General features: G+C 35.6%; 2 protein-coding genes across 6 annotated transcripts in view; one reads left to right on the top strand and one right to left on the bottom strand.

Moving 5' to 3' along the window:
• Positions 1 to 1,309, bottom strand: part of LOC125651774 (N-acetylgalactosamine-6-sulfatase-like) — a 32,484-nt gene extending 31,175 nt beyond the window's left edge. For both annotated transcript variants that reach the window (XM_048880533.2, XM_048880548.2), the window contains exon 1: positions 1,125 to 1,309. In XM_048880533.2, the coding sequence (XP_048736490.1) occupies positions 1,125 to 1,220 (96 nt within the window). In that variant the 5' untranslated portion in view covers positions 1,221 to 1,309. The remainder of the gene's footprint in view (positions 1 to 1,124) is intronic.
• Positions 1,310 to 1,314: 5 nt separating this feature from the next.
• On the top strand, positions 1,315 to 25,533 carry LOC125651695 (zinc finger protein 341-like). 4 transcript variants are annotated; one of them, XM_048880407.2, is made up of 12 exons: positions 1,315 to 1,419; positions 6,908 to 6,985; positions 11,724 to 11,947; positions 12,274 to 12,399; positions 12,709 to 12,955; positions 14,650 to 14,930; positions 15,152 to 15,244; positions 16,896 to 17,039; positions 17,763 to 17,962; positions 18,151 to 18,311; positions 20,821 to 21,021; positions 22,035 to 25,533. In XM_048880407.2, exons 1-12 carry the CDS (start codon positions 1,389 to 1,391, stop codon positions 23,045 to 23,047), a joined length of 2,799 nt encoding a protein of 932 aa, XP_048736364.2. In that variant the 5' UTR covers positions 1,315 to 1,388; the 3' UTR covers positions 23,048 to 25,533. The 4 variants fall into 4 exon arrangements, with proteins under 4 accessions (XP_048736364.2, XP_048736387.2, XP_048736379.2 ...); XM_048880430.2 differs by having other exon boundaries at positions 15,152 to 15,280; XM_048880413.2 differs by lacking the exon at positions 1,315 to 1,419 and adding an exon at positions 4,213 to 4,345 and having other exon boundaries at positions 15,152 to 15,280.
• Positions 25,534 to 25,548: the final 15 nt, after the last annotated feature.

The raw sequence follows: 25,548 nt of genomic DNA, 5'->3' as shown, positions 1-25,548 counted from the left end.
GTGTATTACTAACCAGCTTATATGCATCTAGAGGGTTTGTAAGGTCTTTACGCAAGAAATTATCGATAAAAATGACAAGTCGCCATTTACTTTGTTTATTCTTAAAGTTACGATCAGCTTACGTGTACTAGTATAGCACACGTAGAGTTACGCTTATTTCTGACGTAAATCTACTTCTACGACTGTTAGTGAATACCGTTCCACACGTAAACGTACGCTACGTCTAGATTTACGCTACGTTTACGTCTACGAACTTTAGTAAATATGGGCCCTGCAGAACTGTAGCTCTCTGAAAAAATATTGTGACAGAACAGAGCTACAGATCCACCCCTTATAAAAACCTTCGATTTACGGAGCACAAAAAGCTGTGCACAGCTGAGGCCTGATATCATTGTATTCTTTTGTTGCTGTCTCATAAATTTAATATAAAAAAATTCTCAACATATTTTCCTACTATATACTTCTGTCCAAACATACCTTCAGAAATTCATTAAAGCCCCACACGACCCGAAAACTCACAGCTTCAAATGATTTCGTTTGTTGACGTAGCCATGCTAGGTAGCAGGTCAATTCTAATAATTATTCGTATTGATAATAAGTATAATTTCCCTCCTTTTTCCTGTGTCTGGGATCCCCATGAGCAATTATTCCGAATATTTTTAATGTTTGACCTAATTGTAAAGTGGATTGCTGTAATAGGTCTATTGAATTTTTTTTAGTCAAATGGAGATTGACTGTGGACATGCATACTTTAATCTTATATATATATACTTGTCCTTAGATGGGCATATGGGCATTCTATCACTGGTTCAATTTCACTACTAAGTACTACAAGACTGTTGTTGATTTTTATTCCAAACTTAATTTTAAGAAACCAGGAGCAAGCCCATGTGATGTTATCAAAATAAACAAACAAACATGGCTTTAAAAATAACAAAACAAAATCGTCCACACTAGCTGTACATATCACAGGCACTTGTTTCTGTATATAAGTTTTGACGTCTGTATACTAATAATAACAGTGTTATTATTAGTATACAGACGTCAAAACTTATATACAGAAACAAGTGCCTGTGGTACACATACAGGTCCGTCTTTAGTCAATGACACACAGTCCAACTTACATCGTCCATGAGCATTAGAATGAAGTTCGGTTTGGCTGCACTTATGATGCAAATGTGCGCAGCAGTTATCGTGCACAACAGATTCAATGGCATCATCGTTGTAATCAAAATGTTATGTTGTCAGCCTATTTTTACTTTCAGTTTCAAGCCGGCCATGTGACATCAACGTCATCATTCAGGGACGATAACTTTGATATTCACAATGTAATTCACAATTTATTTAGGGGAGAAAATTACACCAGGAATCGAACAGTGAAATCGACCATGAATCAGCAATTCTTAGAGACTTATACAGGTTACAATTTCATTTTATATACTTGATTGATAAATTCTTTATCCTGTAAACTACGGCTGTTCTATCAATTGTGAAGAATTTGTTTTGGGTGTTCCGCCATTTTGTTCATTCGAAGTAATGCAAGGCATTCTCTTTAAACAGATGTTAAATATGCATTGATTTCCAAAATTATCATGCAATCAAACATCTTATTTCAGGTCTTTATATTGTATAATTAATAAGGATATTGAAATTCTTTGTTATTTTTTCAACAAAATATATAAAATACGATGCATCCCGGAGGGTGTAAATTGGGTGTTAGGAAGGTCAATGGAATGGCATATATAATGTGGCGGATCTTTCCTTTTTTCTCTCTCTCCACTTTGATAGGACCAAGTACATTGTGGTCAGCAATTGCAATGTCTGGTTTTTTTTAAAAACATCTCTGAGTGAGTTTATTGAAATTTTTTCCCCTAAAGAGTCAATTGGAACACGTGTACCAAAGATGAGTATTTATCGACAGGGGATCGGAGACATATATATGTCTCTGGTACTATGAAAAGTGCTTGACAGTGATTAATACCCCCCCCCCCCCCCCCCCGATTTTTTTTTTCAAATTTAAGGTAAATCGTGGTATCTTGTTTAGAAAAATTTACAAAACAATAAAAGAAGCAATAATTTCTACCATTCCCGGAGAAGTAAATGACAAAATCTTTTCCTTAATTTAATTCTTAAATTACTTTATTGGGAGAACTTAATTTTTTCCAAAACACCCTTAAAATTTGCGTCATTTTACAAATTTCGTTCACCTTATCAAAAATGATAGAAAATAGTACAAATGACTTTAAAAATAGGAGACTAGACATATTTCAAGCCCTATAAAATCTGTAAAATCCAAGAAGTTTCTGGGGGCTTCACCCCCTGGGTCCCCACCAGGGCAAAGCCCTGGACCCGCTGGGGGCCTCAAGGTGGCCCCCAGATTCTCTGGGCGCTCTCCGTAACTGCAACTCCTGGATTCGCCCCCGATTCCCACTTTGAAACTAGATGAATTACAACATCACCTCTGCTCTGTTGATGTAAATCCCATTATTATCCCCAAAAAGCATGTGCAGCAGTGCCAGAGAAAATTTTACTATGAATAATATAAAGTGACAGTCTGAGTCGGGTTCGATCGCTAGTGGCCATGCAGATAGTTTAGTTGGTAGAGCACCTAGCTGAGTACAGAGATTCAGGGGGCCCGGTTTGGTCTATTGCGTATTCTCTCTTCCTGTTACATTTGGTGCCATTGACCATCCCTGGACTTGCAGGTGAAAGTTCTGCCAGGCACAAAAGAATCTGGGTTGTGTGTTGTCGAGGACAAAGACAATTTTTAAAAGTAGCTAGGAATGTGATGGTCAGACGGGTTCGATAGCTGCATCGGGTGGCCATGCAGATTGCTCAGTTGGTAGAGCGCCTGACCATGCAGAGATTCAGGGGGCCCGGGTTCGAATCCCGGTCTGGTCCATTTTTTCCCTTCCTGTTACATTTGGTGTATGTTTTAGACCAGCCCTTGTAACTGACAGGTGAAAATGCCTGTCAAAGGATAAAGATCCTGGGTTGATGTCTTCAAGTGTGAAGACATTTAAGTAGGAAGGAATGTAGCACTCAGCTGAGTTCAATCGCCAGTGGCCAGATAGTTCATTTGGTAGAGCACCTAGCTGACTGGAGGTTCAGGGAAACGAGTTCAAATGCCGATCTGGTCTATTGCATTTTCTCCCTTCCTGTTGCAAAAGAAACAGTCCTCAGGAATCAGCATGCACAGGCATGCATCTTCAATAATTATTAAGCCTAAATTTACTGACTAGGAAAGGATTTGCAAATGGTCAAGATGAATAGGGCATTACCTGATCGAGTTTTCAAAAAAAAAAAAAATAATAATAATGAAATGAGGAGAATTAAATTAAGGAGGGACATATTAAATCCGAGATGACTACCAGGGAGGAACTATAATGCATGCATTTCCATCCAAACATGTACAACATCCTTAAAGGGACTGATTCACGATTTTACCCAAAATTTTGTTTTTCACTTTTAATGATCAAAATCTACTGTCTACTGTGTTTGAAAGATTTCATATGAAAAGTAAGGTTATACATCCTCACAGAAGCTCATTTTAGAGAGTTTATTTTGTTTTGTAAACAAAGATTGCGGTATGCTATTGTTTACAAAATTTCAAAAGAAATGGATATCGATCTAAGTATTATTATATCTTTCAGTCATTTCAAGCATTTTTGGGGTGAAATGTGTCATCTAAAAGTTAAAATTTGTTAATATGCAAAATTGAGATGCATTATATTGCAAAATCAATATTTCACTTGTTTGTTTGTTTACATAAAAAGACTCGAGTCTTTGTTTACATAACACATATTCAAGGCTAAAATATTACTTTTATTCTTGCATTCAGAAGGTCAAAATTTTGGCTGTCAACATTAAATGAGCTATATTTCTAATGTTTAACATCAAAAATGAAAAATATTTTTATCAAAAATCGTGAACCAGTCCCTTTAAGGTCGCCAACATATCATTAGAATTAAGCCATTTGAAACATCCTATCTGAGCTTCATAGGCATACTCCCAACACAGCTACATCTTGAGAGAACCTTGGTATTTACCATCCAGAACAACCTGCAGTGGGATGTGCATGTCAACAACAGAACTAATTAACAGAGCTTAAAATGTAGAAACATTAGACGTGTATAATCCACAAAGATCAAGTTTCAGACATATTCAGGGGGAAGACTTCAAGGAGAATATGCTTCAGCAATGTGGGAACCACCAACACATCATTATATTAACAATGTTGAACATGTTCAGTTAGGTGTCGTGTGTGGCTCGATAATGTCACCAACGGCCACAGGAACATCTCTGATATGCTGCATCACTTCAACTGGAAGACCTTAGAGCAAAAGTATGTTTTTATAAGATCAATAGAAGAATGGTAGCCATCTGATTCAATTAAGTCTCAGTGATGATCAAGAGGTAGGAAAGATACCACCTATGAAAAGAGGTAGTAACTTCCATTCATGATTAAAAAAAGAAATGCCCATACTAGGTTGTCACATGTATAAATTCCGTCTGAATATTTTATACTTATTACAAAGACATTTGATTACGGTACATGCACATATATAGCTCCACCCCAATGTAACCTCATAGGATTTTGCAAAATATTTATTTGATTAAACTTCGCACATGATAGAAATATATCTTTTAAAGGAATTTTTTATTCATTGGATGAAATAACAAAAACTGGTAAACTATTGATACTTTAATTTTTTTAAATTTTCCATAAATAATCAATTGTTTATTATTAAAAAAATGTTTTCAAGAGCAATAACTCCTATGCTGGTTATTTTCTCTACTGTAAGTTTATTATCAAATGGTTTTCCTGATATCCACAACTAATTTATTCATATTTTTAAAGTAGCTCAGTTGTTTTAAAAAAAAAAACTGTCGACATTAAATATTTGACGTCATTTTAACAAGTTTTCATGTATTTTTATTATTCTTTTTAAAGAAAATTTGCTATTTTCTGATGTTGACATTCATACTTCTATTTATTTACATATCTGACGTCTTTAAAAAGGTGGCACCATACACTTTGAACTATTAATATTGAAATTTCACATGAGGATGGAGCTACCTTAAGACAATCAATGGTATGCAGACTGCTTGGTAGCTTAGCTAGTGGATGGGGTGTTATTAAGATGGTTAACATTAGTAACATATGAACCAGGCCTGGAGGTTATACAACTTTTTTGAGCACGTTTTCATACTCAGTAAACCATACTCATGCTCAAAAGTGAAGGTTATAAAACGTTTATAAAATTGTTCTCATACTCAAATGTAGTACATGCTTAAGATTTTTCGAGTATGCTTCGGAGCTTGCTCAGAGTAGTACTCAAAACAAGCATTGCTGAGTTTGAGTATGAGTATGATAAAAGTTTTATGACCTCCTGGCCAGGAGATAAAAGAAAAAGAGAGAGACACACCGATTGTTAGGCCATTCTTGGCACACTGATTTTGACTACGGATAACTCCGTTTACCTGATCAAGATATAGGGGCTCACAGCGGGTGTGACTGGTCGATGGGGGATGCTTACTCCTAGGCACCTGATTCCACCTCTGGTATATCCAAGGGTCCGTGTTTGCCCAACTCACTAATTTGTATTGCTTATAGGAGTTATGAGATTGATCACTGTTCGTTATCTTCACCTTTCACCAGCTACTAGAAAATCAAGTCCCTTTTATTAGCATACTTTTTCTGAGATATCAGTTCCTCTGTGAGACATGTTTTAAACTATTCCTTTGAATTTGGGGTGGGTATGTGAGAGTGTTTGCACATTATATGTCAGTATAAACATAGTTATATGTGTAGGTGAGGATAATATAGTTATGAAGACACAATATTTATCTTGAATTGGCTGGTTCCAGGCCTGGGTATCTTGAAAAAAACTGAAGTAGAAACGTTTACATATAAGTTCAATATTTTTTTCCAAGAAATCCTAGCCTGGTATACATTAAACTGAACATATTAAGAAGAAATTAAAGCTATTTTACCCAAATTACATAAACTGTATAAACTTTCTGAATTTATACTTTAAATACCTGCAGTTTAGATGGTTTCACACCAGCTATAGTGATCTTTCTTTAGGATATATATTTATGAATGCCACTGCAAACAATTGTACTTGTAAGGATGCTGTTGTGTACAAAATTCATTTCTTTTGCATCTGTATGGAAGAGTTAAACTATGGGAAACAACTCTTCTGCAACTTTGAAATTTAATATTAGTCCATCTACATGCATGACTAGCATATTTCTGATGAATACAAAATTTACCTGTGATATCTGAAATGCAAACATATTTTTGCCAGATTTCAATGATCAGGCCTTTGGTGGATAATCTGATCAATACTAACCAGTATTTTCTCACATTATCACCAGTGTCAGATTGTCTTTACCCATGTGAGACAGCTAGCCATGTGAGATTTTTCTGTCTCACACTGCTGTGATGTCATTTGATTGCGACGTCATATATTTTCTATGATTTATGTTATACAGTGAAGTAAAATTTTTGTATTGTTTTCTTTAAATTTTAATTTGATGTAGCTTTCTGGTGGACAACCTTGGGTTTTTTAGTTTACACTAATGTAAATCATTTACAGGTATGCTCTTTCTGGCTATCTAATTAGTTTTCGCTTTGAAGTTCAAATGAGGATTTTGATCATTTTGAATTTTCTTGAAGCTCTTGAATTTATGCACTAAACTGTGGATAAAATGTGAGTGTGGAATAGGGAAATTCCACCTCTGGAACAAGATTCTCTCTAGGACTTGGCAAAGCCTCGTCCTAGACTGCGAATCTTGTCCACTCGGTGGAATTTCCCTATCCCACACTCCTACTAATGAAGGATTCTAGCTATTAATCTCCAGAGTCAGTCATTCAGTTTCATTAATTTATTTTTTATAGTCCCAGGGATGGACAATCAAACAGCTGTAGCGGTACAATCCTTGATTGATTCACAAGTCATAACAGAGACAACAACAGGTAAGTCACAAACAATAGTATATAAAACATAACAGACAACAACAGGTAGGTTAATCACAAATAATAGTGTAATTATAAAAAATAACAATCAACAACAGAAAAGAAAGGAACAAAGAATAGTATTTATAATAAAACATAACAAGAGACAATTAACAGTAGGTAAGAAAGTCACATATAATTCTAAAGAACTTTTAGTATTAGTTTGAAATCACAATACTTTTCTTAAATCAACAACACCAAAACATATGACTTTTGAACTCTTTACATGACCATTCCTCACGACAAATTAAAAACTAGACTTTTTGACATCATAGACAGTTGCATCTTCAACAAAAATGGAAAACGCAAATATTCCTATCTAGTGAACAGTCATCCAAAAGATTACTTTGTTAAACGCCACTCTGAGTTGAAATAAAAAATATGCTGGAGTTCCTCATTGACAATATCTTCGTGGTCTTTGGTGATCAGGTCTTCCAACAGTCTGTTGGAATCCTCATGGGCACGAATAGAGCTCCTTTGTTAACTGACCTGTTTTTATATTCCTTTGAAGCAGAATTTATTCATAAACTTCTACGCGAGAAGAAAAAAATCTCTTGTTGTGGCCTTCAATTTGATATTTAGATATATCGACGACGTTTTATCTATTGACAATAATAACTTTCATTCATATGTCGATTCAATATCTCCCAGTGAACTCGAAACTAAAAGACATCACAGAATCACCCACTTCTGCTTCATACTTAGATATTTTATTGAAAGTAGATATTTATGGCAAACTAACAACTCAACTTTATGACAAATGGAATGAATTGCCAATACAACCTATCATCGGGTCAAATGCTGTTTGACATGTTTCATGCTGATTGCTAGGCCGTTTTTGGCACACTGATTTTGATTATGGATAACTCTGTTCACCTGATGAAGATATAGGGTTCACAGGGGGTGTGACCAGTCGACAGGGGATGCTTACTCCTCCTAGGCACCTGATTCCACCTCTGGTGTATCCAGGGGTCCGTGTTTGCCCAACTCTCTATTTTGTATTGCTTATAGGGGTTATGAGATTGATCACTGTTTGTTATCTTCGCCTTTCATAAGGAATAATTTCAAAATCATATAAAATCACATATGGTTTGGGCCAATTTGGCTGCCAAAGATGACTTTTGAAGTTTTTTTGAGTTTTGATTGGTAGTTGAAGGATGTATGTACAACTACCTTGCATATCTTAGGTTTAAAGAATTGTTGATAATTGTAAGACATGATTTCTCATGTTTACTTTTCTACAAATATAAAGTTATTACTTGTGTATATTTCAAAAATATGCCAATATTGGTTGAAATATTATTCTTGTTCACAAAATCCCTGTTTTTATTAATGAAAAGCCAATAGCTATTGTGTAATACTATGTTACCAGTACATTAAAAACAGGGCATCATCTTTAAGTTCGGAATAATTATTTAACTCTGAAAATGATTAAATTTTGATTTCAGTCGTAGTGCAGGTTAGTTAGTAACTAAGTACATTAATTGTCAAATTTTCTTGCAGATCGAGTGATGCACTAACTCAGGGTAGTATAAAGTCTTGATTTAATGAAAAAAAATTAATTTTACTGTTTTACACTTTAAAAGAGTTTTGAATGTATCTAATCTTAATTATTGATGGAAAGTTTTCAGTGTTTATTTGATTTTATTGTTTTATTTTATTGTTAAGTTGTGTATCATTGTCTGTTAGCCTACTGTAATGTTGGGGTATGGGGGTTAGCTCATTTCTCTGTTTGTGTCCTTAAATCAAGACTCACTACCCTGAGTTAGTGCATCACTCTGCAAGAAAATTTGACAATTAATGTACTTAGTTACTACATATATGTAACTATAACCCGCACTATGGCTGGAATCAAAATTTAATTGTTTTCCGAGTTAATAATTATTCCGAACTTAAATAATACCCTGTTTAAAGTATTACAGCATGATATATGGAAGCTATTTTGAATAACCCAACAATCTGTATTGAGTTGTAAATAATAAATTATGCCAAATGTTTAGAATAGGGACTTGAAGTAAACTGCTCACATAAACGATATGGTTCATGGGCCTCCTTCTCCTCCCCCCCCCCCCCCCCCCCCCCCCTTAATCTAGATGCAGTAATTTTGAGACCATGTTACACCCCAAATCGTTGCCCATCCTAAATCATCAACGCCGATGATTTGGGATGGGCGACGATTTGGGGTTACTTATGTAACACTCCAAATAGTAGTGGTGTTCCAATCATCGATTAGGCCCTATAATCGAAAATCAGTCGATTGTTGGCAAATTCTAAGCGCTCGATTATGAAAATTTTATTTCAATTAATCGGTTTTTAGATTTTGTTTTCTCAGCGACTGTAAATTTTGAAGAATATTCCTGCTGTGACCTAGGCCTAATGTACATGTAGGCCTGTCTAGTAAACTATAAGTTTTGTTTATCGTAATGGCGGCGCAGACGAAAGCGAAAATATCCATACATGGGGAATAAAGCATGTTCGCTTGGTCAGATACTGAGATAGACATACTTTGATTAAGGCATATAAATGAAGGACCATTGATCAAAGAGAATCTTGATACTAGCAAATCCATGTGTGAATTACACAGATAAAAACCACTTTTAAGGGCCACTGTTACCCTGCACGTGCGTATTGTGTTTTCAGTTGATGACAATAGATCTGTTTTATTTTTGTTTTTAATAAAATGAATTTCTTTCCTTATTTTGCTTTCCTGAACGTTAATTATATTTTAATATGGGATATCGGAACTAGACAATTTTGGAACTCTTCAGAAAAAGAAGTTGCGAAAATTGTGCGTCACTTGGGCAACTCTTGTACATACAAATTGGTGATGGCTAAAGACAACTCATTTCTGATACAAAATATCTGCCTGGTTTGAAGATTATTTTTCAGAATGTTGCAAATGAATGCCCTGGTACCAAAATATGAGATATTGGATTAAATTTCTGAAGTTTGGCAGCGGAGATAAAACAAAAGATCTCCAGACCACCACCCCCTAATCTCGGCTGAGATTCGGCTCGGCTGAATATTTAGACCGACGCCTTCACCAATGAAGGTGTCAGTCCAAATATTCAGCCAAGACGAATCTCAACTGAGATTACACCACCACCCCTTTTCCCAACATCGCGTTAATTTATCACATACATTTGTTATTAGTACATGCAAAGATCGATTTATTAGCTGCTCACTTCATATAGTTAATAGTAGCGGTGAATGGTAGTGTAAATGCAAGGTTAAATTGATGTAACTCATACATGTACTAAAGGATACAACCCCACCCCCTTTACGATTTAGGAGTATGGGCAGAACTGCTTTTCTTGCTAAGATTTTTTATATTAATATAACGGGTGCCACTTTTTTGTTGTTTTTTTTTTGTTCCCCACCCCTCAACTTTCAAGTACGACGCTAAACTGTCCTTAAACTCACTATATTTGATAGTAAGTAAGTTACATGTGCTTGTTTACTGAAAAAGTTGCCCAAGTTCATGCAGAAAACGTGATCTCGTTGGACATAATAAATATTAAAACTGGGACAGAATCGGAGACGAAATAATGGTTCCGATATTCTGTATTAAGCCGGATCATCGTCAGTTAATGACATGTAACTTTGATATACGGGAATATAACTGAAGCAAACGATATCCGTTTTTGGCGACTTTTATTATATATGTAATTAAAAGAATAACAAATACACACAGAAAATATTCACTTTCACTCTCAGCTATAGAAACAACAAATATAACTCATTCTCCTCTCTTCTTCTTTCTTCTTCTTCTGTGGTCCAGCTATGACTACAAAAGGTTATCTGGACCTTACAAACATTTTAATCTTCTACTTTGTCTTCTACTTGTTCTGTTGTATAATTTTTAAAAAAGATTTATTATGATCACAGTATTTGTTATTATTGTTTTGGTTGGTAGTGGTTTTGTTACTATTGAAAGAATTGTATTTGTTATCGGTAGTGGTGGTGTTGTCATTGTTGTCAATATGAATTTTTTTCATCCAGTCCTCCAGAGAGAGAGAGAGAAAGAGAGAGAGAGGGATGTGTTCAACAATAAATCATTTTGCCTTTTGTTGTAGGGTCATTTTGCTGAACATGGGGTTGTTAGGTCTTGTTTACTGCAGATTACGCCTGTTAGCCACCGTTTAGACACTCTTCTGTCATTTGGACACTCGTCAAAACCTTGAGAAACACCCACCCTTCCACTTTATTTCTTAATATTTTTTGTTTAACTGTGCTCTATCTCTCTCTCTCTCTATCTCTCTCTCTCTAAATAAGTAAATGAACAAACAAACAAATAACTGAAACCTATGTGCTTAGTCCCATATAACCTACATACAAAATTTTAGCTCAGTCGGTTCACAAACACCAGAGTGACAGTCGAAAATATGATTACAGCTTGTGGTGCTTTGAGCTCGCGATCAAGAGATTTCATGTGACGGGAAGCACATGCCAGGAATACATGTAACCCACATATTGGTTCATAAACACCAGAGATATTGTAGAGTTGCTGAAAATTGTGCACAGCTCGCAGCGCTTTAAGCTCTCATTCCAGAATTCTAATTTTTGGGGAGGCATGTCAGAGGGTCACTTGTAATCTACATGTACATACAAAATAACCAGAATTTGGCAAATCTGGTTGGGGAAGTTGGCAAGTATTTCATTTCTTCAACATTTTATTCACATTTTATTCACATTTCAGTTGATGAAGATGATGTATTCCAATGTGGCAAGTGTAAAAAACAGTTCTGCTCCCTGTCTGCTTTTCTTGGCCACAAGCAGTCTCGCTGTAATGGCCCTCGGACCATTCTACAGCAGACAGTTTCCCGGAACAATCAGAATGTGCAAGACATTGTCCTCACCACAAACTGTAGAGGGGCTCCTCCAGACACAGCTGCAGGCAGCCGTGCACCACATATTATTCAGGTGTACAGTCTTATTGAAATCATCTGAGATAAGTTATTCTATCCAACAGTTTTCATTAGATTATATATATATATATATATATAATAATTATTTTTCGCAATGATTGGTAAAAGTATAGGTAAAAATAAAGATACACAGAGACCTCTTTGTGTATCTTTTTTATTTTTTACCTATATATATATATATATATATATTATATATATATATATATATATACTGGTTCTTGCAAATTAACCTGTGCTGTACAGTTTTACATGTACACTATTTTACGTACAGCTATTTTCATGATGTACATTTTTGTATATACAGTGATTATTTTCCTACAGTCCTCCATTCCATCTTATAATAATGTGACCCCACAACCACCTATAGCCCAGAATATGGTGCTGACTGATGAACTAATGTCTTTTACTAGTATTGACCAATCCCTTGGTAATCAGACTTTACAGCTGGTAAGTTAGGCAACCCTGGATTTCAAAAATAGATTGGAGAAGCACTCAGGTGTGCTTTTTAAAAAATGCATTCCTTATAAAAAAGATTGTTCATATGTATTTCTAAAAAGGTAATTCATTTTGAACTATGCCTAATTAGTTAACTTAATGAGGCTTAAGTGTCTGATGTACAGAAAAAAAAATTGTACCAGTACAATCTGTATTTGAAATAGAAAGATACATGATAAACGTATCATTTTCAATCCTCCAACTATCAAATTTAGTATCTTTGATAGAATCTATCTTTGATATAGATCCTCCTGTTTTTAGGGACCCCCAGTATCCACAGGAGGGCCTTATCTGCCGCAGGTGGCAACTTACCCAGCCCAGTCTCCTAACAGTGTTACTTTACTGGGTCCCATAAGCAGTGCATCCTCACTACCGACTGGTACTGCCACTTATACCTCTGCCACTCATATCCAGATCCAACCCAACCCTCCTCAGCAAACAACTTTGGTTACAAGAGGAGAGAAGAGCATTGCTAACACTATAGTAAAACCTAGTCCCACAAAAGCTGGTGAGTATCTCTCTCTCTCTCTCTCTCTCTCTCTCTCTCTGAATATTCCTTAAGTTTTCCTACCAAAATCACAGTTTGCATTTTTGTGCTTGTTCATGTTAATTGGGTTGTATGATATGGTATAAGTTTCTTTAAAAAAAAATTATCATATTTTAATTATGTTAATGTAATCCCATACATTGTTATCTGATAAAAGTATAGGAAGTGTATTATTTCCATTTATTAGAATTAAAAGTAGGCTAATAAATTATCAATTAAGATATGTAGGTCATTGCACTTTTTAAAATGTTAGACATGCATAAACAGAATCATATATCAACATCAGAAAATTACAGTTTCCCTTAAAACGGCATTATCAAAATTTCACAAAAACTGGTTATATATATAATGATATGATAGTATTCATAACAATTTTATGAAACTGTTTCTTTAAAAGTGTTTGTGAAAAATAAAGGAAGTTCATTGCATATTGGACTAGATAAAGAAATCAATGAAAACTAGAAATACAACTGTACAACCATATTTGTGTCTTCCAATTCAAAAGAACCTGCACTCTTATCTTACAAAACTAAGAATAAGTGTGCATTAGTTACAGAATGTAAATGTATAGAAACAGGTAGATATTGTAATTCTGTCATTCCTAAAGAAAAAAGAATTTTGCTACCAGTGTAAGACCATTGTTGAAGATGAAAAACATTTTTTACTTGATCGTCCTTTATACAAACATATAAGAAAAAAGTACTCAAAAATATCATGATTGTCCTGTATCTTGTTGACTGAATTCTCTTAATATATTGTACATGCATCTACAAAAGAAATTTGTTAATATATCAGAAATTCTTTATACCTTTGAAACTGATTGTTACAATTACGACATCATGTAACACAATGTATATATTAATATATGTATTATATATACTACATGGCTAACAATACTTGCATGTGCTTTAGTGCCAATAAAGAATTGAAATTGAAAACAGAGTTATTGCCCTTGGATTCAATTATATAACTTAGCCTTTTGAAATGTTTTATGTTTAATAAGATTTTTAACAATAACTATTGGAAAAGACACCAACAAAATTTATGTTCCTATCATGCTTAAATCTAAGTAAATCATTGATTTGGCAAATTCTTATCTTTTCACTTGAGGGTGGAATTACTTTAAATTCCAAAGTGATAATTGGTTTTATCAGTTCTTGTGAAATGATTCACCAGTACAGAGAGGAGTGCTGTGATCAAAAGCAGGTGACAATGACCTCATTTTGAATACTATAAACAAACTTTTATTTATGTGCGAGGGATTTTCGCAAAGTTCATAAGAACCTCGTCGTTGCATTAATACTTCTTGCTGTGAACCAGTCCTTTAATATCTACATGCACATCTATCATATTAGTTGGAAATTATCTCAGTCGTGAAAATGAGTCATCACTGATAATTTGTGAAATGAAGTAATGAATAGATGTTGGTTGGCAGTACATTGAGTTGTGTTTGGATCCAGCATCATACTGAGTTAGGACTGTTAATGTCAGGGTCTCTCTCCTCCTACCTACACATGTACTTATACAGCTGTGTAATACACTGATGGATGTATCATGGTGTTTAAAGAAATATGAATACATGTAATGATTATTGATTTCTCTTTATTTTAGATTGATTTAAACATGATAGACCTAAAGATTGTTTTAATATTTAGGGAGAAAATCGGCCCAGGCCCAAGCTAATTTAGTCACAGTAGTAGCAAGTGGTACAGAAAATGGGTCAGTTAGGATGAGACGTTGTAAAAATGGTGGCCTTATCATGGAAGGGGAGAAGAAGAGATTGCTCTGTCAGTACTGCAACAAAGCCTTCACTAAAAACTTTGATCTCCAGCAGCACATTCGAGCACACACTGGTGAAAAGCCTTTCCAATGCATAGTCTGTGGCAGGGCTTTTGCTCAGAAATCTAATGTCAAAAAGCACATGAATACACACAAGGTTTGTTTTTCTCATATATGTATTCTAAATCTAATTAACCCAAACATGGATAGAAAGGCAGTAACAATTTGTCCATGTGTCACACATTTCCATTGATTTTTTAAATATGCATGAAAGAAATTGTTTATGAGGTCAGATCCAATATGAAAATTGAAACCACTCAAATTGTCAATATTCAAAGCAATGATGATGTAGTTGGAATTGCAAACATGTGTTGACAGGTTTGGCCTACAGGAACAGGGAAAACATTACCAGAACAGCCCCCTCTAGAGGTGGAAAATGTCATCACTGAACCACCTGCTCAGTCACCAAAGGTCATACAGAAAGTTGTAGTTAATGAGAAAGAGCAGGTTGGTGTCTAAAAAGTAAAATATGTCAAACATGTCTACTTCATCTAAGTTTATTCTGTGATTAAGTTTCTATGTATGGGAGATATGTAAGTTTCTATGTATGGGAGATATGTAAGTTTCTATGTATGGGAGATATGTAAGTTTCTATGTATGGGAGATATGCAAGTTTCTATGTATGGGAGATATGTAAGTTTCTATGTATGGGAGATATGTAAGTTTCTATGTATGGGAGATATGTAAGTTTCTATGTATGGGAGATATGCAAGTTTCTATGTATGGGAGATATGTAAGTTTCTATGTATGGGAGATATGTAAGTTTCTATGTATGGGAAATATGTATAAGTTTCTATGTATGGGAGATATGTAGATAGAAAGGGGGATGGGATCTACTTGTCACTGACTACTGTGCATGTATAATTACTATCAAGACCTTATATCCTTACCTCTAAAGCTCATCCACTTTATAGTTTTCAGAGAAAGTATAAATGGACTATTAAAGATTAATTTGAATTAGTAGCTTGTGTAAAAATGTTTTAATGGTATAAAGATATCTGGGAATAGTCTGTACCATTAATCATATAAATGATTGTTAGATTGAATTATTCTGAGCTAGAAAAAATAGAATGTTATGTCCATCTCCACAAGCCTTCAAAGTAAATGTAAGTTTTGAGTTTTCCAACATCAGACCTTAGATAAGTTTGGAATTTCCAATTTCATATGATTAGTTATTATTTTTGGTAATCCAAAGAAAACTCTTGTTTCTAGTTGCTTTCGACCACAGGCAATTATATTGCTTAGGTTCAAATTTACTATTAAAGAGTACTCTTTAATAGTAAATTTTAACCCGAGTGATATAATTGGCTGTACTTTCAACTAGTTCTTTTACTATAGATGTAAACAAAGATAGCCAATCAGGTATTGTTTGGGATTTTTAAGCTCTAGTAACAAGTTTTGATATTTTGAATTATTCAGTTATATACATGTAATAAACAAATAATCATGTCTCTTATCACACTCTAGCTGTTAACAAAGATGGCTGACCAAGTATTGTTTCATAGGCCTTAGTAGCTGGTTTCGATGTTTCAAATTATTCAGTCATTTAACAAAACAATATTGATATTTTCTCTGTCAGTATATGATGATTTAGCTATACCCTCAAAATACAATATTCACCTTACCCTTTGGGGTCTGTGAATATTGTACTTCTGTAGATAAAGCATTGTACTGACCTAAAAAATATCAATATCACTGGTAGGATGGGGCTATGTGGATCAGATCATGAAATTGAATTAATTGTTTAGTTCTCCGAGTTTAAAAAGATGCACTTAATTGCACCAACAACCTGCAATTGTTCTGATTTTTTATATGGCATTTTAGATTTGAGTCATGAAAGGTGAAAGGTGAAATCATATAGTTATTTATTTTTTCATTTTAAGGCCTATGAAACGGTAACTGGTCTGCCATCTTTGCATTTTAAATAAATATTTTGGAGAGTGATTTACATACATGTACATTATGTCATTAATTAGAAATTGTCACATTCTGTAAAGTGGTGTTGGTATACCTCTATTCACTGACAAAGTTATTGTCATAATATGTGTAAATTTCATTTCAGCAAAACAACAATATTCTAGATCCTAAGGAAGAAGCTAGAACTCGAGTGTTGATAGATAACTCTTACATCTGTCAATATTGTCCCTGTAGGTTCAAATCCTACTTCCATCTGAAATCTCACATGGTGCAGCATAAAAACCAACAGGTTAGTGTGAGGGAAGGCCTAAAACATCTACATATAACAGTAGAACTGTTCAAATGTTTTAGTGTTTGGCAAATAAGGAAATAGTTTGCTGAATTTTTAGTTCACCAGAGTCACTCAGGTGACCTTATTATAACTGTTGGTTTCAATCATCATCCATAAGTGTGATAAATATTTTAATCCAATCTTCATCAAATGTGGGTTGGAATATTATTAGGGTAAGGATAACAAAAATTGTGAATTTTGTGGTCACTTCACCCCATGGACATGAGGAGTGGGTCTAAGCCTTAAGAAATTGTGCAGTCTTTAAAATTCTTCTTGAAGTACAGTACTTGGGGACATCTAGCAGACTATCTGTGTGTATATTCATGATAAGCAAGACTGCCTTGATCTACCAAAATTTTGATATTGATGATTCCTGGATCAGGGTTCTACTGGTAAGGTGGGGCTTTATGTTTCATATAGAGAAAAATGCACTACTAAAATAGTGATCCCTGGCTAGGGATTGAGGCTTTAGGGTGGGGCCATATATAGTGAAATTCTCAAATACACATGTACAATATAGTTAGTATGTCAATTCTATATTCAGTATGCATTTATAAACACCGGACATTCTGAAAAAGCCCACATTACCTCAATTTTTTTCATTGGTAGTGTTCATGTACTTCTATGGAAAGGTGCAAAAGATTTTAAACAGGTCTGTTTTACTGCAAATTAATTCTATAGGTCTTCAAGTGCTCCATGGCTAAATGCAGCAAAGTGTTCAAGGAACTAGATGGCTTTCTGGAGCACATTAAGGAACATGAATGCGAAATGTCCTACCGCTGCCATATTTGTAGCAAGATGTTTGTTTCACTGTATGAACTGGGGCTCCACCAATACACACACAGTTTGTATCCTCATCAGGGACCCAAGACAGGACCAAGGTAAGCCTATGATGTATAACATCAATTTAACATAGACAGTACAATTTATCATTGATTACATTATAAAATTAATGATACTTTCATGAACATGAATTGATTCAGTGATTTTTTGAGTAAAATAAAAAGTTGAAGTCATTCAGCTAGAAATTAATACATGTGTATATGGAAAAATCTGTTTATATTTTCAGGCATTTTCAGTGCACTCGCTGTATGAATAAATACTCCACTCCTGAGGCACTGGAGCATCACATAAATACATCCTCTCATGATCACCCCTGTCCTCACTGTAATAAGTCCTTCACCTGTGAAAGATATCTACGTCGCCATTTGCCATCACATGGATCAGAGGGTATATAAAACATTATTTTTTGAAAGACAGTGAATTTTTTACTGGAAGTCTGGAAATTTGGTTCTTTCTTAGTAATTGTGAGTGTTTGTGGACTGCAGGTTCAAGTTTTTCTAAAATTAATGGTCTGTTTCCATGAAAAAAATAGCCCTACACAAAACTATTAACCTTAGTACATGATTTGAACTTGCATGGATGATGTGCATGTGGATGCATTCATTTGGATTTGGATGCTGCATCTAACCTATTTTTATGTCCCGGAGATCGAAGACCAGGGGGCATATTGTTTTTGTCCTGTCTGTCATTCCATCATTCTATCTGAAACTTTAACCTTGCTAATAACTAATAATTGCTAATAAATTTTTGACCCTGTGACCTTGAAGTTTGACGTACATTTTGAAAACTTTGACCTTGCTAATGAATTTTGAACAGCAAGTGCTAGAGCCCCCGAGATTGAAGATCGGGTGGGGGGGGGGGGGGGGGGGGGGGGGGGGGGGCATATTGTTTTTGTCCTGTCTGTCATTCTGTCTGAAACTTTAACCTTGGTAATAACTTTTGAACAGTAAGTGATAGAGCTTTGATATTTCACATGAGTATTCCTTGTCACAAGACCTTTCCGTGGGTACCAACATTTTTGACCCAGAGACCTTGACCTTGGAGTTTGACCTATGTTTTGAAAATTTTAACCTTGCTTATAACTTTTGAACAGTAAGTGATAGAGCTTTGATATTTCACATGAGTATTCCTTGTGACAAGACCTTTCCGTTAGTACTAAATCTTTTGAACTTGACATTAGACCTACTTTTAATTTTATTTATATTGGTCATAACTTCTAAATGGTAAATATTAGAGCTTTCATATTGTACATGAGCATCTCTTGTGACAAGATCTTTCTACTGGTACCAAGATATTTGTCCTTGTGACCTTGGCCATCTTCGGAATTGGCCATTATTGGGGGCATTTGTGTTTCACAAACACATCTTGTTTTTTTTTTGAGTGATCATAATAGTTCCATTTGTTCTATGTTCCATTTCCAAGAATCTGTTAAACTCAAAATGATTCAAACTTTGCATGGATAATGCTTCCTTGGGTGAATACAACCATTTAGGATTCAGATGTTGTATCTGACCTATATTTTGTAGATGAGTGACCTGGTTTTGAAAATCCATTCCTCAGTAACAAGCTTTTATAATGTTAGATCGTGCATGGATGAACACAGCTATTCATGATTCAGTACCCTGTACTTCCCTCTTTCTAGTATTGTTTACCTTTACCCCTCACAATGATTAACAGAGCATGTTCACTCAACAAGATTACTTATTAAATTGATCATTTAGAATATTGGATAAAGCTAATGTGAGTATTACAGGATTGATTGATTGTATCTTGCTTAACATCTCTCGAGAGAATTTTTCACTAGTATGGCGACGTCACCAAGATCAGTGATGGGCTTCAATTTTAGGCCTTTGCTCGGCGCCTACGGCCTTTGAACAGTGAGGGTTCTTCAGCGTGCCACACCTACTGCGACATGGGACATCCGTTTTTAAGGTCATCTCTGAGGACCCGTGACATTCACACCTGATGCCGAGCATTTGGCGATGGAACTGCCACTACCTGTTTTAACGACTTGGGTCTGTCGCAGCCAGGATTCAAACTCCGGCCTTCCACATGCGGGGCAAACGCTCTAACCTCTAGGCCACCGTGGCAGTCTGAGTATTACAGGAAGGGAGATATTGCAATGGACCAGACCAGGATTCAAACCAAGGCCCCCTGTATCTCCTGTCAGGTGCTCTACCAACTGAGCTATCTGGTGATTGGTGATCATATCCATCTGATCACATAATTCCTCCCTCCTTGAATACTTCACACCTTGAAGACACCAACCGGTTATCTTTATCCCCTGGCAGGCATTTTCACCTGTTAATTCCAGGGGCTGGTCTATGGCACCAAATGTAACTAAAAGGAAGGCAGAAAATGTAACAGACCAGATTGGGACTTGAACCTGGGCCCCTGAATCTCAAATCAGGTGTCCTACCAAATGAACTACCTGGCTGCCACTGATCGAACCCGAATGACCACCACATGAGAATGATATACCCAACTGAGAAAAATATTTCTGTTTGACCACCACATGAGAACAATATACCCGTCTGACACCCACATGAGAATAATATACCCGTCTGACTGCCACATGAGAACAATATACCTGTTTGACCACCATATGAGATAATATACCCGTCTGACTGCCACATGAGAACAACATACCTGTTTGACCACCATATGAGATAATATACCTATCTGACCACCACATAAGAACTATATACCCGTCCGAATACCACATGAGAACAATATACCCATTTTGTACATGAAGACACCCATACATCCCTTATGTTTTAACATATTTCATCAAATGAATCAAATCCTTTGAATTTCCCCCCAAAGGTATTAAATGCATGTACTTTATGAGAACTTTTCAAGAACTGCACTCATCAAAACAATAATTATGTTACAGGTCAGTTTCAATGTACAACCTGTCAGAAGAAATTTAAAGCAGAACACTACCTGAAAATGCATGCCCTGATCCACACAGGAGAAACACCATTTACTTGTGAGATCTGCAATACATCATTTAATCGTAAGGACAAGCTCAAGAGACACATGCTTATCCACGAGTCATCAAAGCGGTACAAGTGTCCTTTTAAAGCAGTAACAGGTAAGACTGCTTGTTTATTTTTAAGTGAGTGAAAAGGGTGTAAATTTTAAACACCTGGTTAATGATGTATCTAGATCATTTTAAACATTTATCCCGCTTCAGACAAATTTGTAGATAATTGATTGGATAAAAGCTAAAGCACATGACTCCCTGAAATTTTTAATATTACATCTCCGTACAGTGGGTGTATTAGTTTGTCAACTGTGATGTCACTAACAAATCACTTGACTGGATTTGATACTTCACATGAAGCTTTGTCATCAATATAGGAAGAATCTTATTTTTGGGTCAAAGATCAAGGTCAGAGTTCATAGAAAAAACTTTTACTGATTGCCTACATTGGGAGGGGGTGCCCCGTTTTGTGGAACTCTTGATTGAGAAAGCATTGGTGAATGTGAATATTTTTAGATAGACATGTACAGGTATTTGCACTTGCTTTTGATGTGTTGTACTGTGTATGTATACAATCTCTGAATCATTCTGCTTCTAAGCAAGCTCTGAACAACTGCTGAGCAAAGATCAAGCGATCACTGAGCAAACAGCATGTGAAATTGAGTGAACTATGAGCTGAGTAAAATGTAAACACAGAGTGCAAACAGAGCTGAGTGCCAGTGATAAATGAACACAGAGTATATATGATGAGCAATTTTTTATCATTTTTAAAGTGCTCATACTTTTTGCACAGATGGTTTATGACCTGATAGTGTCTTGACTTAGAACCAAGTTCATTTGTTCAAGTGCGAACACTATGCAATCACAGAGGGAACCCTCAAGCGTTGAGCAAATGCAGAATATAAAAAAAGGATAGTAGAAAGTTTCAAGTGATATATATCAGAATCCTACTCGTTCTTGGTGATTATTTCCTAATTTGATGACTACAATCTACCTTTTGTGCAGAATGTAATATATGGACAAGTGCACTTTTATTTTTGTGAAATTATCACTTACCATTTCATGTACATTGTATAATGTAAGTAAAAAAGATTTGCCACAATTTACAAAATATTTTACAGGGTGCACCAAAGAATTCAGCAGAACAGATAAACTGAAATCACACATTGTCACTCACAGTGGTCTTCGTCCATTTAAATGTGCTGAGTGTGGCCGATGCTTCAGCAGAAAGCCACACTTGATTGAACATGAGAGAGGTCACAGAGCAGATTACAAATTCAAGTGTGAAGTCTGTCAAAAAGGATTCTTCCGACCTAAACTGTTCAAAGAACACAAGTGTGTACCAAGCAAAAATGGGGAGGCACCAGCGAGGGTATATCGTCCCAAAAGTAGACGAAAAGTTGGCCGACCTAGAAAGCGCATGATAACAGTAGAGTCTGGGAAAGATGGAAACAAGAAGAGTGATGTGAGCATTCAAAATGTGATGGTCATGCAGGCTGAAAGTGAGGAGGGTGTGAAAGGAACTGAGACACAAGATGAGGCAGAGCCTTCTATTGAAATCTCGCCCCCAAAAGAGGTTGAGGACAAGGAAAGAAAATCAATGGCTAAGACAGAAAAACCACCATTTTGTGTCAAGGTTACTCCTCCTGTCCCTCGATATCTCACCGTCAATATGCATTCCCAGCCCAACAGCATTCTGGGACATGGCATTCAAACTCATTTCATTCAGACTTCCACCTCTGGCACCGGGTATCAGAACATTGTGTCCCCCAATACCAGTTACCAACCTATTACCATCATTGAGACTCAGCCAATTCCAATACAAGTTACCCAGCTTGAAAATGTAGCTTTGAGTGACCAATTGTCTTTGCAGATGACTTCATTACAGGGAGGTGTGGCTGTAAATGACAGTAATGTGTCCGTGATTGAAAGTGTTCCAATGCAGGTAGTAATGCCTTCAGAGGATCCAGATGGCATGGTGACAACTCACGTGGTTGTTAGTTCCAGTGGAGCAGACCAGGGATATCACACCACACAGCTGGAGGACTTTGCAGGTCCAGAGGGGGATCCTGTTTTACAAGGCACAGAAAACCTTCTGAAGGCTCATGCTGAAATCTTGCAATCAGCTCAGTGATTTGTCTTCTCTAGCTTGTATGATTTATTTAGATGTTATTTTGTTTTTACCACTGTTATTGTTTCAAGCTTTATTATTGTGAAAACTTTTTATTCTTCATTTCCTTTACTTCATTCTTTTTTTCCCCCCTTGTTTTTTGTTTGTTTCTTTTTTTGTGAATTTTGTCAGTGCATTGCAACAGAGTTGTAGAGGGATATCTTTTCTGTTCATTGAGCTACATTTTCTATCCAAATTTTGTCAAATTGGAAGGCAAGTTTCAAAATTTTTCAGCTTCATCCATATTTGCAGGAATGATACCTTGAATAAAAATCTTAGTTTCTATTGGTTCTCAAGGTTACTGGTGATACGTTAAGGTCATTGAAAATTTCTTGTGGACAAGATTCAAGCTTTTAACCATGCAATTCTTCTCAAGCTTATATTAATGGTACTTTGCATCTTCCTAATTATTTTCAAGGTAAGATATAAAAGATCATTAGGCCACTGAAAGAAAATTCTATGATTCATTGTTCAAAATTGCACATCTTTCTCAGTTTCTGTCAAACTTTCAAAAATAAAATCTTCTAGGTAGATTCAGATACATTGTACCTATTTGTTTTCAAGAAGAATTTTAAAAGATTAAGTCCGCAAGAGAGGATTGTTGTGTGTTTTATAAATGACTACAAATGTATTTGCAAAGATGTTATCTTACACTTTGGTTACTATTAAATGGTTTTTCAAAGTTTTTGATATATGAAGGTTGGGTCACTAGAATGGAAATTCCAAAATTCCTTGACCACTGGCAGAGATGTTGTCTTGACAAATGTAGAATATATTTTAAGCCTGAATATAGCATGTTTTACAAGAGATAAGGATCTCCTTTGTTTTAGCTCACCTGAGCTGAAAGCTCAAGTTAGCTTTTCTGATCTCTTGTCGTCTGCCGTCTGTCTGTCCATCTGTAAACTTTTTTTTTTTTTTTTTTTTTTTTTACATTTTCGACTTTTTCTCCAGAACCTACTGTTCCAATTTTAAACAAACTTGGCAAAAAGCATTCTTGGGTAAAGGGCTCTCAAGTTTGTTCAAATGAAGGGCCATGTCCCTTTCAAATGGGAGATAATCACAAAATTTAAAAATAGGGTGGGATAATTTAAAAATCTTCTCAAGAACCACTGGGCCAGAAGAGTCGAAATTTACATGAAAGCTTCCTGACATAGTGCAGATTCAAGTTTGTTAAAACCATGACCCCCAGGAGTAGGTTGAGGCTAAAATAGGAGATGAAAGTTTTACATGCGAATATATAGGGACATTTTTGAAAATCTTCTCCTCAAGAACCACTGGGCCAGTAAAGTACAAATGACTCCCGGGGTAGGTTGGGACCACAATAGGGGATCAAAGTTTATCATACAAATGTACAAGGAAAATCCATAAAAATCCTCTTCTCAAGAACCACTGGGCCAGAGAAGTTTACATTACATGAAAGCTTCCCGACAGATTCAAGTTTGTTAAAATTATGGTCCCAGGGGTAGGGAGGTGTCACAATGGGGGATCAAACTTTTACATACAAATATATTGGGGAAAATCATTTAAAATCTTCTAAAGAATCACTGGGCCAGAAATGTTTACATTTAGATGAAATATTCCTGACATAGGGGAAATTCAAGTCTGTTAAAAATCATGCCCCCCCCCCCCTCCCGAGGAAGGGTGGGGCTACAATAGGGGATCATAGTTTTACATACAAATATATAGAAAAAATCTTCTTCTCAAGGACCATTGGGCCAGAAAAGTTTACATTTACGTGAAAGCTTCCTGACATAGTGCAGATTCAACTTTACTAACATCAGGGACCTTGGGGGTAGGGTGGGGCCACAGTAGGGGATCAAAGTTTTACATACAAATATATAGGGAAAACCTTTAAAAATCCTCTTCTCAAGAACAATTGGGCCAGAAAAGTTTATATTTATATGAAAGCTTCCTGACATAGTGCAGATTGAAGTTTGTAAAAATCATGGCTCCTGGGGATAGGTTGGAGCCACAACAGGGATCAAAGTTTTACATACAAATATATAGGGAAAATCTTCTCAAGGACCACTAAGTCAGTAAAGTTTACATTTACATGAAAGCTTCCTGACATAGTGCAGATTGAAGTTTGTGAAAATCCTGGTCCCCGGGGGTAGGTTGGGACCACAACAGGGATCAAAGTTTTACATGCGAAAATATTGAGAACATCTTTAAATATGGGCCAAGGTGACTCAGGTGAGCAATGTGGCCCATGGGCCTCTTGTTGATTATGCTGTGATTATGATTTTTGTTCATAAAATATTATTACTTGAATAGATAGTAATTTACATATGTAATGATTAAATTTGCAATAAAAACATTATCTACAGAATTGATACAAAATTCAATGTTTGTATTTATAATTACTGTCAATGTAAAAGTGGAACTTAGCATGTCATTATATTAAACAAAGTATTGCATGTACAAATACATGTACATGTAATTTTATCATGTCTATCTTTTGTTAG

This window comes from Ostrea edulis, chromosome 1 (assembly GCF_947568905.1).
Source record: "Ostrea edulis chromosome 1, xbOstEdul1.1, whole genome shotgun sequence".
Taxonomy (NCBI): Eukaryota; Metazoa; Mollusca; class Bivalvia; order Ostreida; family Ostreidae; genus Ostrea; species Ostrea edulis.
This window is presented reverse-complemented; position numbering and strand designations above follow the sequence as displayed.